This window comes from Oncorhynchus nerka, linkage group LG2 (assembly GCF_034236695.1).
Source record: "Oncorhynchus nerka isolate Pitt River linkage group LG2, Oner_Uvic_2.0, whole genome shotgun sequence".
In the NCBI taxonomy this organism is placed as follows: Eukaryota; Metazoa; Chordata; class Actinopteri; order Salmoniformes; family Salmonidae; genus Oncorhynchus; species Oncorhynchus nerka.
In genome coordinates, this window is record NC_088397.1 from 13,496,465 (window position 1) to 13,513,099 (window position 16,635).

The 16,635-nt window shown below is 39.7% G+C and overlaps 1 protein-coding gene across 2 annotated transcripts in view; it reads left to right on the forward strand.

Annotated features, from left to right (window-relative positions):
• The window catches only part of LOC115117109 (collagen alpha-2(V) chain-like), a 61,771-nt gene that overhangs the window by 5,269 nt on the left and 39,867 nt on the right, over positions 1-16,635 (forward strand). The window contains exons 2-12 of one of the 2 annotated variants that reach the window (XM_065023411.1): positions 8,199-8,447; positions 8,675-8,896; positions 9,229-9,245; positions 9,493-9,525; positions 9,669-9,701; positions 10,125-10,178; positions 10,388-10,480; positions 10,902-10,979; positions 11,705-11,749; positions 11,853-11,906; positions 13,789-13,842. In XM_065023411.1, the coding sequence (XP_064879483.1) occupies positions 8,199-8,447; positions 8,675-8,896; positions 9,229-9,245; positions 9,493-9,525; positions 9,669-9,701; positions 10,125-10,178; positions 10,388-10,480; positions 10,902-10,979; positions 11,705-11,749; positions 11,853-11,906; positions 13,789-13,842 (932 nt within the window). The remainder of the gene's footprint in view (positions 1-8,198; positions 8,448-8,674; positions 8,897-9,228; positions 9,246-9,492; positions 9,526-9,668; positions 9,702-10,124; positions 10,179-10,387; positions 10,481-10,901; positions 10,980-11,704; positions 11,750-11,852; positions 11,907-13,788; positions 13,843-16,635) is intronic. The other variant, XM_065023415.1, reaches the window with a different exon arrangement.

Consider the following 16,635-nt stretch of genomic DNA (forward strand, 5'->3'; position numbering starts at 1 on the left):
TAAAGAGTAGGTTATAAAGAGTAGGTATGAGTATGTCCTGACCTACTCATAAAGAGTAGGTATGAGTATGTCCTGACCTACTCATAAAGAGTAGGTCATAAAGAGTAGGTATGAGTATGTCCTGACCTACTCATAAAGAGTAGGTATGAGTATGTCCTGACCTACTCATAAAGAGTAGGTCATAAAGAGTAGGTATGAGTATGTCCTGACCTACTCATAAAGAGTAGGTTATAAAGAGTAGGTATGAGTATGTCCTGACCTACTCATAAAGAGTCATAAAGAGTAGGTTATAAAGTAGGTTATAAAGAGTAGGTATGAGTATGTCCTGACCTACTCATAAAGAGTAGGTTATAAAGAGTAGGTATGAGTATGTCCTGACCTACTCATAAAGAGTAGGTCATAAAGAGTAGGTTATAAAGAGTAGGTTATAAAGAGTAGGTATGAGTATGTCCTGACCTACTCATAAAGAGTAGGTCATAAAGAGTAGGTTATAAAGAGTAGGTTATAAAGAGTAGGTATGAGTATGTCCTGACCTACTCATAAAGAGTAGGTCATAAAGAGTAGGTTATAAAGAGTAGGTTATAAAGAGTAGGTTATAAAGAGTAGGTCATAAAGAGTAGGTCATAAAGAGTAGGTATGAGTATGTCCTGACCTACTCATAAAGAGTAGGTCATAAAGAGTAGGTTATAAAGAATAGGTTATAAAGAGTAGGTATGAGTATGTCCTGACCATAAAGAGTAGGTCATAAAGAGTAGGTTATAAAGAGTAGGTTATAAAGAGTAGGTTATAAAGAGTAGGTCATAAAGAGTAGGTCATAAAGAGTAGGTTATAAAGAGTAGGTTATAAAGAGTAGGTCATAAAGAGTAGGTTATAAAGAGTAGGTTATAAAGAGTAGGTATGAGTATGTCCTGACCTACTCATAAAGAGTAGGTTATAAAGAGTAGGTCATAAAGAGTAGGTTATAAAGAGTAGGTTATAAAGAGTAGGTCATAAAGAGTAGGTTATAAAGAGTAGGTCATAAAGAGTAGGTTATAAAGAGTAGGTCACAAAGAGTAGGTTATAAAGAGTAGGTCATAAAGAGTAGGTTATAAAGAGTAGGTTATAAAGAGTAGGTATGAGTATGTCCTGACCTACTCATAAAGAGTAGGTTATAAAGAGTAGGTATGAAGTATAGTCCTGACCTACTCATAAAGAGTAGGTCATAAAGAGTAGGTTATAAAGTAGGTTATAAAGAGTAGGTTATAAAGAGTAGGTATGAGTATGTCCTGACATACTCATAAAGAGTAGGTCATAAAGAGTAGGTTATAAAGAGTAGGTTATAAAGAGTAGGTCATAAAGAGTTGGTCATAAAGAGTAGGTTATAAAGAGTAGGTTATAAAGAGTAGGTATGAGTATGTCCTGACCTACTCATAAAGAGTATGTCATAAAGAGTAGGTTATAAAGAATAGGTTATAAAGAGTAGGTATGAGTATGTCCTGACCTACTCATAAAGAGTAGGTATGAGTATGTCCTGACCTAAAAAGAGTAGGTCATAAAGAGTAGGTATGAGTGACCTACTCATAAAGAGTAGGTCATAAATGTCCTGAGTAAAGAGTAGGTCATAAAAGAGTAGGTATGAGTATGTCCTGACCTACTCATAAAGAGTAGGTTATAAAGAGTAGGTATGAGTATGTCCTGACCTACTCATAAAGAGTAGGTCATAAAGAGTAGGTTATAAAGAGTAGGTTATAAAGAGTAGGTATGAGTATGTCCTGACCTACTCATAAAGAGTAGGTTATAAAGAGTAGGTATGAGTATGTCCTGAACTCATAAAGAGTAGGTATGAGTATGTCCTGACCTACTCATAAAGAGTAGGTATGAGTAAACTCATAAAGAGAGGTCATAAAAGAGTAGGTAGGTATGATGTCCTGACCTACTCATAAAGAAGGTATGTATGTCCTGACCTCTCATAAAGAGTAGGTATGAGTATGTCCTGACCTACTCATAAAGAGTAGGTTATAAAGAGTAGGTATGAGTATGTCCTGACCTACTCATAAAGAGTAGGTTATAAAGAGTAGGTCATAAAGAGTAGGTATGAGTATGTCCTGACCTACTCATAAAGAGTAGGTCATAAAGACCTACTATAAAGAGTAGGTTATAAAGAGTAGGTATGAGGTTATAAAGAGTAGGTTATAAAGAGTAGGTATAGTATGTCCTGACCTAGTATAAAGTAGGTGTCCTGACCTACTCATAAAGAGTAGGTCATAAAGAGTAGGTTATAAAGAGTAGGTATAAAGAGTAGGTATGAGTATGTCCTGACCTACTCATAAAGAGTAGGTTATAAAGAGTAGGTATGAGTATGTCCTGACCTACTCATAAAGAGTAGGTCATAAAGAGTAGGTTATAAAGAGTAGGTTATAAAGAGTAGGTATGAGTATGTCCTGACCTACTCATAAAGAGTAGGTCATAAAGAGTAGGTTATAAAGAGTAGGTTATAAAGAGTAGGTATGAGTATGTCCTGACCTACTCATAAAGAGTAGGTCATAAAGAGTAGGTTATAAAGAGTAGGTTATAAAGAGTAGGTTATAAAGAGTAGGTCATAAAGAGTAGGTCATAAAGAGTAGGTATGAGTATGTCCTGACCTACTCATAAAGAGTAGGTCATAAAGAGTAGGTTATAAAGAATAGGTTATAAAGAGTAGGTATGAGTATGTCCTGACCTACTCATAAAGAGTAGGTTATAAAGAGTAGGTTATAAAGAGTAGGTCATAAAGAGTAGGTTATAAAGAGTAGGTCATAAAGAGTAGGTTATAAAGAGTAGGTTATAAAGAGTAGGTCATAAAGAGTAGGTTATAAAGAGTAGGTTATAAAGAGTAGGTATGAGTATGTCCTGACCTACTCATAAAGAGTAGGTTATAAAGAGTAGGTTATAAAGAGTAGGTTATAAAGAGTAGGTCATAAAGAGTAGGTTATAAAGAGTAGGTCATAAAGAGTAGGTTATAAAGAGTAGGTCACAAAGAGTAGGTTATAAAGAGTAGGTCATAAAGAGTAGGTTATAAAGAGTAGGTTATAAAGAGTAGGTATGAGTATGTCCTGACCTACTCATAAAGAGTAGGTTATAAAGAGTAGGTATGAGTATGTCCTGACCTACTCATAAAGAGTAGGTCATAAAGAGTAGGTTATAGAGAGTAGGTTATAAAGAGTAGGTTATAAAGAGTAGGTATGAGTATGTCCTGACATACTCATAAAGAGTAGGTCATAAAGAGTAGGTTATAAAGAGTAGGTTATAAAGAGTATGTCATAAAGAGTTGGTCATAAAGAGTAGGTTATAAAGAGTAGGTTATAAAGAGTAGGTATGAGTATGTCCTGACCTACTCATAAAGAGTATGTCATAAAGAGTAGGTTATAAAGAATAGGTTATAAAGAGTAGGTATAAGTATGTCCTAGGTTATAAAGAGTAGGTATGAGTATGTCCTGACCTACTCATAAAGAGTAGGTCATAAAGAGTAGGTATGAGTATGTCCTGACCTACTCATAAAGAGTAGGTATGAGTATGTCCTGACCTACTCATAAAGAGTAGGTCATAAAGAGTAGGTATGAGTATGTCCTGACCTACTCATAAAGAGTAGGTTATAAAGAGTAGGTATGAGTATGTCCTGACCTACTCATAAAGAGTAGGTCATAAAGAGTAGGTTATAAAGAGTAGGTTATAAAGAGTAGGTATGAGTATGTCCTGACCTACTCATAAAGAGTAGGTTATAAAGAGTAGGTATGAGTATGTCCTGACCTACTCATAAAGAGTAGGTCATAAAGAGTAGGTTATAAAGAGTAGGTTATAAAGAGTAGGTATGAGTATGTCCTGACCTACTCATAAAGAGTAGGTTATAAAGAGTAGGTTATAAAGAGTAGGTTATAAAGAGTAGGTCATAAAGAGTAGGTTATAAAGAGTAGGTCATAAAGAGTAGGTCATAAAGAGTAGGTTATAAAGAGTAGGTTATAAAGAGTAGGTCATAAAGAGTAGGTTATAAAGAGTAGGTCATAAAGAGTAGGTATGAGTATGTCCTGACCTACTCATAAAGAGTAGGTTATAAAGAGTAGGTTATAAAGAGTAGGTCATAAAGAGTAGGTTATAAAGAGTAGGTCATAAAGAGTAGGTCATAAAGAGTAGGTCATAAAGAGTAGGTTATAAAGAGTAGGTTATAAAGAGTAGGTATGAGTATGTCCTGACCTACTCATAAAGAGTAGGTCATAAAGAGTAGGTATGAGTATGTCCTGACCTACTCATAAAGAGTAGGTTATAAAGAGTAGGTTATAAAGAGTAGGTCATAAAGAGTAGGTTATAAAGAGTAGGTCATAAAGAGTAGGTCATAAAGAGGTTATAAAGGTCATAAAGAGTAGGTCATAAAGAGTAGGTCATAAAGAGTAGGTTATAAAGAGTAGGTTATAAAGAGTAGGTATGAGTATGTCCTGACCTACTCATAAAGAGTAGGTCATAAAGAGTAGGTTATAAAGAGTAGGTATGAGTATGTCCTGACCTACTCATAAAGAGTAGGTATGAGTATGTCCTGTACTCATAAAGAGTAGGTATGAGTATGTCCTGACCTACTCATAAAGAGTAGGTTATAAAGAGTAGGTATGAGTATGTCCTGACCTACTCATAAAGAGTAGGTATGATAACCTACTCATAAAGAGTAGGTCATAAAGAGTAGGTATGAGTATGTCCTGACCTACTCATAAAGAGTAGGTTATAAAGAGTAGGTATGAGTATGTCCTGACCTACTCAAAAGAGTAGGTCATAAAGAGTAGGTTATAAAGAGTAGGTTATAAAGAGGTTATAAAGAGTAGGTATGAGTATGTCCTGACCTACTCATAAAGAGTTGGTCATAAAGTAGGTTATAAAGAGTAGGTTATAAAGAGGTATGAGGTCCTGACCTACTCATAAAGAGTAGGTCATAAAGAGTAGGTCATAAAGAGTAGGTCATCAAGAGTAGGTCATAAAGAGTAGGTCATAAAGAGTAGGTTATAAAGAGTAGGTATGAGTATGTCCTGACCTACTCATAAAGAGTAGGTTATAAAGAGTAGGTCATAAAGAGCAGGTTATAAAGAGTAGGTTATAAAGAGTAGGTCATAAAGAGTAGGTTATAAAGAGTAGGTCATAAAGAGTAGGTTATAAAGAGTAGGTTATAAAGAGTAGGTATGAGTATGTCCTGACCTACTCATAAAGAGTAGGTCATAAAGAGTAGGTACTCATAAAGAGTAGGTCATGAAAGAGTAGGTCATAAAGAGTAGGTCATAAAGAGTAGGTCATAAAGAGGTAGGAATATACTCAAAAGAGTAGGTTATAAAGAGTAGGTATGAGTAGGACCTACTCATAAAGAGTAGGTATGAGTACCTACTCATAAAGAGTAGGTTATAAAGAGTAGGTATGAGTATGTCAAAGAGTAGGTTATAAAGAGGTAGGTCCTATAAAAAGAGTAGGTTATGAGTATGTCCTGACCTACTCAAAAGAGTAGGTCATAAAGGGTATGAGTATGTCCTGACCTACTCATAAAGAGTAGGTCATGAAGAGTAGGTCATAAAGAGTAGGTCATAAAGAGTAGGTATGAGAATGTCCTGACCTACTCATAAAGAGTAGGTTATAAAGAGTAGGTATGAGTATGTCCTGACCTACTCATAAAGAGTAGGTATGAGTATGTCCTGACCTACTCATAAAGAGTAGGTTATAAAGAGTAGGTATGAGTATGTCCTGACCTACTCATAAAGAGTTATAAAGAGTAGGTATGAGTATGTCCTGACCTACTCATAAAGAGTAGGTCATAAAGAGTAGGTATGAGTATGTCCTGACCTACTCATAAAGAGTAGGTTATAAAGAGTAGGTATGAGTATGTCCTGACCTACTCATAAAGAGTAGGTCATAAAGAGTAGGTTATAAAGAGTAGGTTATAAAGAGTAGGTTATAAAGAGTAGGTATGAGTATGTCCTGACCTACTCATAAAGAGTAGGTCATAAAGAGTAGGTTATAAAGAGTAGGTTATAAAGAGTAGGTATGAGTATGTCCTGACCTACTCATAAAGAGTAGGTCATAAAGAGTAGGTCATAAAGAGTAGGTCATCAAGAGTAGGTCATAAAGAGTAGGTCATAAAGAGTAGGTTATAAAGAGTAGGTATGAGTATGTCCTGACCTACTCATAAAGAGTAGGTTATAAAGAGTAGGTTATAAAGAGTAGGTCATAAAGAGTAGGTTATAAAGAGTAGGTCATAAAGAGTAGGTTATAAAGAGTAGGTTATAAAGAGTAGGTATGAGTATGTCCTGACCTACTCATAAAGAGTAGGTCATAAAGAGTAGGTATGAGTATGTCCTGACCTACTCATAAAGAGTAGGTCATGAAGAGTAGGTCATAAAGAGTAGGTCATAAAGAGTAGGTCATAAAGAGTAGGTATGAGAATGTCCTGACCAACTCATAAAGAGTAGGTTATAAAGAGTAGGTATGAGTATGTCCTGACCTACTCATAAAGAGTAGGTCATGAGTAGGTCATAAAGAGCAGGTCATAAAGAGTAGGTATGAAATGTCCTGACCTACTCATAAAGAGTAGGTATGAGTATGTCCTGTCATAAAGAGTAGGTTATAAAGAGTAGGTATGAGTATGTCCTATAAAAAGAGTAGGTATGAGTATGTCCTGACCTACTCATAAAGAGTAGGTCATAAAGAGTAGGTATGAGTATGTCCTGACCTACTCATAAAGAGTAGGTATGAGTATGTCCTGACCTACTCATAAAGAGTAGGTTATAAAGAGTAGGTATGAGATGTCCTGTCCTGACCACTCATAAAGATAAAGAGTAGGTTATAAAGAGTAGGTTATAAAGAGTAGGTCCTGACCTACTCATAAAGAGTAGGTCCTGACCTACTCATAAAGTAGGTATGAGTATGTCATAAAGAGTGACCTACTCATAAAGAGTAGGTATGAGAATCAATAAAGAGTAGGTATGAGTATGTCCTGACCTACTCATAAAGAGTAGGTATGAGTAGAGTAGGTCATAAAGGAGTCTCATAAAGAGTAGGTTATAAAGAGTATGTCCTGGTATAAAAGAGTAGGTATGAGTAGGTCCTGACCTACTCATAAAGAGTAGGTCATAAAGAGTAGGTATAAAGAGTACTCATAAAGAGAGTAGGTTATAATGAGTAGGTCCTGAGGGTATGAGTATGTCCTGACCTACTCATAAAAAGTAGGTCATAAAGAGTAGGTTATAAAGAGTAGGTTATAAAGAGTAGGTTATAAAGAGTAGGTATGAGTATGTCCTGACCTACTCATAAAGAGTAGGTCATAAAGAGTAGGTCATAAAGAGTAGGTCATCAAGAGTAGGTCATAAAGAGTAGGTCATAAAGAGTAGGTTATAAAGAGTAGGTTATAAAGAGTAGGTCATAAAGAGTAGGTTATAAAGAGTAGGTCATAAAGAGTAGGTTATAAAGAGTAGGTCATAAAGAGTAGGTTATAAAGAGTAGGTATGAGTATGTTCTGACCTACTCATAAAGAGTAGGTCATAAAGAGTTGGTCATAAAGAGTAGGTCATAAAGAGTAGGTTATAAAGAGTAGGTATGAGTATGTCCTGACCTACTCATAAAGAGTAGGTTATAAAGAGTAGGTCATAAAGAGTAGGTTATAAAGAGTAGGTTATGAAGAGTAGGTCAGGACATTCTATCCTGGGGACAATCTGAGACGGTGTTAATGTGTTACATTCTTCATAAAAACCCTAAACTGAACGCTTCATGCATTGGCAAGTTCGTGTCAAGTGAGCTATACTTGATTTAACAGAATTTCGGACGTGTACCTAAACACAATGACACCAACACCACACTGTCCACATTATAGTAAATGTGAGATTATCCCACTCTGGGACAGTGTTCTCTCTCTTCAGTCTGCCACCTAGTGGCCATACAAGAAACACACAATTTACTAGACTAATAGTTTAGTCACATGGACACTCATCAAGTCACATGGTCCTTAAAAACTCTCATCCCTCATCAGGTCTCCTAAACATCCCCTTGATTCTATTGGCCAGAAATGATAATTCATGCTTTTTGTCATCTCTGAAAATCCCAGAAACCTGGTGGTGTTGTTTCCTGGTGTTATTGTAGAGGGTTATTCTACCTCTTACCTCATATGGGTTGAGGACATAACATGTAAAGATACGTGTGTAAATGCTGTTTACTTGCTGTGGCAGGGCACGAAGACAGCTGTGCCGAAAACGGCAAAGTCTACAGCAACAACGAGATTTGGAACCCGGAGCCATGTAAGATCTGTGTGTGTGACCTGGGGACTATTACCTGTGAGGACATCCAATGTGAAGACCTAGCCTGTAAGGAAACCAGCACCCCTGAGGGAGAATGTTGCCCTGTGTGTTCTGAGGCCGCAGGAACCCAGGGCCAGCAGGCTACTACCTGGGATAATCTGCTGCCAAAGATCAAAACAGGTGACTACATTCTCACCACATTACATTGATCCATGTTTTACAGTTTCAAGTGCCCACTAAGAGAATTATTCCTCATGCTCATGATGGAATGGTGTTCGATTAATGGTGTTGTTACATTTCTTACAACGTTCTAATTTCAGGCTCACTACGTCCTCTCAGTTCTCTCAGTGTTTTCTAATAGGACCTACGTCTGATTCATATTCTGTTCTTCAATCTCCATGACTCAGTAGACGAGAAGAAGGATGAGACCTGCAGGGCCAACGGGCAGGTGTACGCCCACAACGACATGTGGACCCCAGAGCCGTGCAGGGTGTGTGTGTGTGACAGTGGAACCACCATCTGTGAGGAGGTGCAGTGTGAGATGGTGGGGAACTGTGAGAAGGTGACCATCCCTGAGGGAGAGTGCTGCCCCGTGTGTGACAGCTTCTCCAGCGCTAACAGGAGGATAGGTGAGATATATATATATATGTATATATACATACATACATGCTTACACATATATATGAATTACATGTCTAAAGGGCGGGGCTCACATGTCTACATCATTACCTCAGACGAACTGTGACTGCAAGGTGTTGCATGGAAACCCAAGTGTGAAACGTAGCGATTAAGTTTGGATTCCCTGGAGGTGTCTCACTGACTGATGATAAGAGGGGAAAACATACTAGATTTCATAGTGTTTCAACATATAACACAGTATCAAGTCATTGAAGATCACATGTCAAATTAATGATGAAAGATCTACGTTAAAATCTGATTTCTTCCTTTCCCTTCCTCAAAGAAATGATGGCGTTCAAGGTGAGTAATGATACAAGATATTCTCAATCTTTGGTTTTCCAATTTTTACTTGGACACACCCCTGAATATTAGCCTGAGTGCCCGTCTGTTTGTGTTGTCACGCCAACTCCTTGTCACTCATTGTCATACACGTATTTGGATTGACAATGAGCAACGGGGTTGGTAAGAGCACAAACAGATCTGGAACCAGGCTACCTGAATAGCTGAGCTGATTGTCACATTGTTATGTGATGCATTTGATTTCCAGGGTCAGAAAGGCGAACCTGGTGATATCCCTTACGTAAGTCTGTGTTCATACCTCTCAGAGACAGCGCATCTGTTAATTAACAATTCACGTGACTGTTGACACCTATTATGACAACTGTTATCAAAAACATCATACTGTCACTTTTATAAGTGTTTTTGTTTGTTTTTTGTTTCCAGGTCGTGGGGCCAGTAGGTCAACCCGGACCAATGGTGAGCACTCTGTAGACATTTTTATTTGACATGATTATGTTAGAAGTTTCTCATACGGGTCATTGTTATGGCTGGAATTGAATCAATGGAGCTGTACCAATGACATCAAACACATGGATACAATGTGTTTGACTCCGTTCCATTGATTCTATTCCAGCCATTACAATGAGCCTGTCCTCTTATAGCTCCTCCCACCAGCCTCCTCTGGTATACTGTATAGAAGATTGGCTGGCCACTCCCCCCCTAATTTTCAGTCAGATTCTCTTTACCACACTAGATGGTACTATAGAGTATCAGTAAGGAGGGTTAGCTGATGCTACTACTGCGGTCTCTGTCCACAGCTACAGTGGGAAGACACTACCGCTAGTGTCAAATATCATGTGAAGTGATCATGTTTTCTTGTTATCTGTGTCAATGTTTCAGGGTCCTCCCGGAGCTCAGGGGAGCAGAGGATACACTGGTTTCAAGGGCAGAAAAGTATGTCTAACGCCATGACATTTACATCTAGAGAAGTGTGTTACAATACTGCGATTCAATGTGACCGAGGACTAACAAACTATCCTGAGATAACTCACTGCTCTTCAGTACCTTCATATGTTGAATCTGGTAGACATGTTGAATCATCTCTGTAGTAGTGACGTTCAATACTGTCACTCATGTGTTTGCATATGTTTCCTAAAATCCAGGGTTTACAGGGCCCAGCTGGCATCGACGGGGAACCAGGAGTCCCAGGGAACCCTGGTGAGCCAGGATCCCCCGGCCAGCCCTCACACCCTGGGGTGAGTTTGTCCGTCTGTCTCCCCAGCCCGACACTTCACTGGTGCAGTCTGTAACCTTCATTTCTGGTCAAAAGTGATTTCCCTCCCCACACTTGTTAGTAAACTGACTGAGAGGGTTGGTTTTGGAAAAAATACAGCCATTTTGTATTTTGTTTAGCTTTTAGGACGAATGTGCTTGCTGTACCTGAAATCATTTTCACCCCAAAACGTCAAGTAAGTAACATGAAGAGACTTGGGGGCTTGTAGGGATAGCTCCGAGCTTCCAAACCTTTTCTATCCCTCTTCTCATTGTACCTGTCCAGTTGAGGGGGGGGACGACGACACTGCACCTATTCTCTTCATACGGAGTCTGTGGTCACCAGTGAAGAACTTCCACACCGTGGTGATAATGAATGAATGACCGTCCTCCTCTCCCCCCCAGGGTCAGCTGGTCTCTCAAATGGCAGCAGGCTTCGGTGAGAAATCAGCTGGGATGATGGGAATGATATCTGGCAACAGGGTGAGTTACTATTAAATCACCTGGGATGATGGGGATGATATCTGGCAACAGGGTGAGTTACTATTAAATCACCTGGGATGATGGGGAGGATATCTGGCAACAGGGTGAGTTACTATTAAATCTGCTGTCCTCTACAAAAAAGTCCCAAACAAACCTCCTTGCATGGTAGTCCTTGCTAAGTGTGTGTGTCCATGGACAGTAGATTGTAAACAAGGAAAGACATACTGTAGAGTATTAACCACGGGAGGCTGGTGTTACCTTAATTTGGGAGGACAGGTTCGTGTTGATGGCTGGAGTGGAATTAGTTTAACGGTTTCCATGGTTTCCATGTGTTTCCGTGTGTTTGATGCCATTCCATTGGCTCCGTTCCAGACATTATTATGAGCCGTCCTCCCCTCAGCTGCATCCTGTCTAATACATTGTCTTTGGCGCGCTTGATTGAATGACAGTTCATTTAGGTTTGTGCCTATATTACTCATTACTCTGTCTCTGTATTTATTGATTTATTTTATTAATCCGTTATTTTACCAGGTAAGTTGACTGAGAACACGTTCTCATTTGCAGCAACGACCTGGGGAATAGTTACAGGGGAGGGGAGGGGGAGGAATGAGCCAATTGTAAACTGGGGATTATTAGGTGACCGTGATGGTTTGATGGCCAGATTGGGAATTTAGCCAGGACACCAGGGTTAACACCCCTGTATGTTGTCTCCATGTATATTTTAGGGTGAGGCAGGACCAAGAGGGCCTCCTGGACAGTCCGGTCAACCAGTAAGTCAAAGATGGCTGACTATATCTACCTTTCAGACATAAATTCTTAATGGAGATAAACAGACAGATATGTGATCATTACCTTTTCCTCCCTGTCACGTAGGGCTCTACAGGGGGGCAGGGGGCCCCAGGAGACGTTGGAGACCCCGGATCCATGGTAAGAACCATGCATAATCTCTGCATCAATCATCTCTCTGATGCTTTTTTGACTGGGTTTGAATCCTGGTCACCTACATGCTTGAAGACTGTTAGCCCATTGAGCTAAAGCCTAGGCATTAGCACAGGGAGCTAACTCAACAAAAAAAGGGCCTAAGCCATTGTTCCCCAACAGTATTCGCGCGCATAATATAGAGTTAAACAGTTTGTGATCGCATTAAACAGTTTGTGATCGCATTCAACAGTTTGTGATCGCATTAAACAGTTTGTGATCGCATTAAACCGTTTGTGATCGCATTAAACCGTTTGTGATCGCATTAAACAGTTTGTGATCGCATTCAACAGTTTGTGATCGCATTAAACAGTTTGTGATTGTTTGTGATGAAACAGTTTGTGATCGCATTCAACAGTTTGTGATCGCATTAAACAGTTTGTGATCGCATTAAACAGTTTGTGATCGCATTAAACAGTTTGTGATCGCATTAAACAGTTTGTGATCGCATTAAACAGTTTGTGATCGCATTCAACAGTTTGTGATCGCATTAAACAGTTTGTGATCGCATTAAACAGTTTGTGATCGCATTCAACAGTTTGTGATCGCATTAAACAGTTTGTATTTTTTGCAAAAGTTTTGATCTGTTAAACAGTTTGCTTCTTGATGTCAACAGTTTGTGATCGCATTAAACATTTGTGATCGTTCCAGTTTGATCGCATTAAACCGTTTGTGATGATTTGTGAAAAAATCATTAAAACAGTTTGTGATCAAGTTGAAATCTTTGTGATTTAGGCATTAAACTTTGGATCGCTTAAACAGTTTCAGTTCGCATTAAACAAAGTTTGTGATCATTAAACAGTTTGTGATCGATTCAACAGTTTGAATCGCATTCAACAGTTTGTGATCGCATTCAACAGTTTGTGATCGCATTAAACAGTTTGTGATCGCATTAAACAGTTTGTGATCGCATTAAACAGTTTGTGATCGCATTAAACAGTTTGTGATCGCATTCAAATGTAAGCCAGGTTAGAAATTATATATTTTTTGCAAAATATTTGATCTGTTTGGGCTTCTTGATGTCAATTTGTAGTCTACAAATGATTTGTAATTATGTTCCTGACCATCCGCTCAATAAAAAATCTACCAATCAACACTGTCTTGAGGTGTTACACAAGATCTACCAATCACACACTGTCTTCAGTTCTACAGGCAAGATCTACCAATCACACACTGTCTTGAGGTGTTACCTCAAGATCTACCAATCACACACTGTCTTGAGGTGTTACACCAAGATCTACCAATCACACACTGTCTTGAGGTGTTACACCAAGATCTACCAATCACACACTGTCTTGAGGTGTTACACCAAGATCTACCAATCACACACTGTCTTGAGGTGTTACACCAAGATCTACCAATCACACACTGTCTTGAGGTGTTACACCAAGATCTACCAATCACACACTGTCTTGAGGTGTTACACCAAGATCTACCAATCACACACTGTCTTGAGGTGTTACACCAAGATCTACCAATCACACACTGTCTTGAGGTGTTACACCAAGATCTACCAATCACACACTGTCTTGAGGTGTTACACCAAGATCTACCAATCACACACTGTCTTGAGGTGTTACACCAAGATCTACCAATCACACACTGTCTTGATGTATTACACCAATATCTACCAATCACACACTGTCTTGAGGTGTTACACCAAGATCTACCAATCACACACTGTCTTGAGGTGTTACACCGAGATCTACCAATCACACACTGTCTTGAGGTGTTACACCAATATCTACCAATCACAGTCTGTCTTGAGGTGTTACACCAGAGCTATATGTTGTATTGACTGTGTGTGATTGGACATGTTGTTTTTATACAGGGTGGCTTTGGTTACAGAGGACCTGAGGGCCCACCAGGAAAACCAGGACTAGATGTAAGTACTCTACACTCCAATAGACATCGGCCGTGTCCCTATTCCCTATACAGTGCAATACTTTTGACCAGGACCCATAGGGCCAGTGGTGAGGAACAACCCGCATTAGATATGACGTTGTCTGAGTATGAATGAGCCTAGTATGTTGATATTGGTTGCTTTCTGCATATGTTCCTTCATAGTATGTAGCAAGATTAGTGCAGAGTTCTTCCTAGCCACCGTGCTTCTACATCTGCATTGCTTGCTGTTTGGGGTTAAAGGCTGGGTTTCTGTACAGCACTGTGACATCTGCTGATGGAAAGAGCTTTATAAATACATTTGATTGATAGGCGCCGGTTGTGTCTAACTCTGCCCTAACATGCCATGTTGTGTCATTAACTCGTTTAATAACTTTTATTGGAGATGGTTGTCACGGTTTTCTTTAGGTGAAAGAGAGGCAGACCAAAATGCGGCGTGGCTATTGCGATCCATGTTTAATGAAACAAAGTACACACGAATCAAAAACAATAAACGTAACACGAAAACCGAAACAGCCTAATACTGGTGCAAAGTAACACAGAGACAGTAACAAGGACAATCACCCACCAAAACCCAACACCAAACAGGCTACCTAAATATGGTTCCCAATCAGAGATAATGACGAACACCTGCCTCTGATTGAGAACCATATCAGGCCAAACATAGAACTAGATAAACTAGACATGTAACATAGAATGCCCACTCAGATCACACCCTGACCAACCAAAACATAGAAACATACAAAGCAAACTATGGTCAGGGTGTGACAATGGTAGAACGGCAAGTTAAACCTCTTGGCTATTAGAGAACACGAAACTGCCTAACACACCTTTGTTCAGGATTATACAATGGGTGATAATGCCTTTGAAGCTGGTGTTTGGAGGATATATTGGCTTGGTTCGAAGGCCCAAGGCGAACCATGGCAGCATGTCCTCCAAAAACCAGTTTCTCGGGCATGTCACTTAAGCGAACCCAACATGGAGATTTCGATTTTATTTTTTAACCTTTGTTCTACATCAAACTTTACTGCATTGAACATTTAGGCTTACACACCTGTAACGGCGTTCTTCGTTTGTCGAAAGAGAGGACCGAAATGCAGCGTGGTGGTTACTCATGACTTTAATGAAAGATATAGCGATACATGAAATAACTATTGAATACAAAACAACAAACGGAACGTGAAACTTATTACAGCCTATCTGGTGAACACTACACAGAGACAGGAACAATCACCCACGAAATACAAAGTGAACTCAGGCTACCTAAATACGGTTCCCAATCCGAGACAACGAGAATCACCTGACTCTGATTGAGAACCGCCTCAGGCAGCCAAGCCTAACTAGACACACCCCTAATCATTCACAATCCCAATGCTATAAAACCCCAATACGAACACAACACATAACCCATGTCACACCCTGGCCTGACCAAAATATATAACGAAAAACACAAAACATTATGACCAAGGCGTGACACAACTATCCAGAATCAGTTTCACATTATGTTGGAGTGCTGTTTGTTTACCTTTCTGAAGTGCTGTTCATCTGTTGAACCCATAAAAAAAAGATTGCAGTCAGAGTACAGTATAACTGCAGTACACTGTAATATACACTGTACACTGTCCTACAATCTAAGCTAGATGCCCTCAATCTGTCACGACTTCCACCGAAGTCGGTCCCTCTCCTTTGTTCGGGCGGCGTTCGGCGGTCGACGTCACCGGTCTTCTAGCCATCGCTGATCCACCTTTCATTTTCCATTTGTTGTGTCTTGTCTTCTCACACACCTGGTTTCAACTCCATCATTACATGTTGTGTATTTAACACTCTGTTCCCCCCATGTCCTTGTCCGGAATTGTTTATTGTAGTGCTTGTGCACGTTATGCTGGTGTGTAACTGGTTTTGTTTACCCATTGATTTATTGTTCTGTTTACCGTGGTTTTGTTTATTAAACTGTGCCGTTGTAAATCAGTTTTTGCTCTCCTGCGCCTGACTTCTCTGCCGCCAGTACGCACCCCCTACACAATCTCACACAAATCCTCAAGGAACCCACCAGGTACAACCCTAAATCCGTAAACATGGGCACCCTTATAGATAATATCCTGACCAACTTGCCCTCCAAACACAACTCTGCTGTTTTCAGTCAGGGTCTCAGCGATCACTGCCTCATTGCCTGCATCCGCTATGGGTCCGCGGTCAAACAACCACCCCTCATCACTGTTAAATGCTGCCTAAAACTTCTGCGATCAGGCCGTTTTAATCGACCTGACCCAGGTACCCTGGAAGGATATTGACCTCATCCCGTCAGTCGAGGATGTCTGGTCATTCTTTAAAAGTAATTTCCTCACCATCTTAAATAAGCACGCCCCTTTCAAAAAATGTAGAACTAAGAACAGATATAGCCCTTGGTTCACTCCAGACCTGACTGCCCTTGACCAGCACAAAAACATCCTGTGGCGGACTGCACCAAACTTACCCTAGTAAAACTGACTATCCTACCGATCCTCGACTTCGGCGACGTCATCTATAAAATAGCTTCCAATACTCTACTCGGCAAACTGGATGTAGTCTATCACAGTGCCATCTGTTTTGTTACCAAAGCGCCTTATACCACCCACCACTGCGACCTGTATGCTCTAGTCGGCTGGCCCTGTCTACATATTTGTGGCAAGACCACTCGCTCCAGGTCATCTATAAGTCTATGCTAGGTAAAGCTCCGCCTTATCTCAGTTCACTGGTCACGATAACAACACCCACCCGTAGCACACATTCCAGCAGG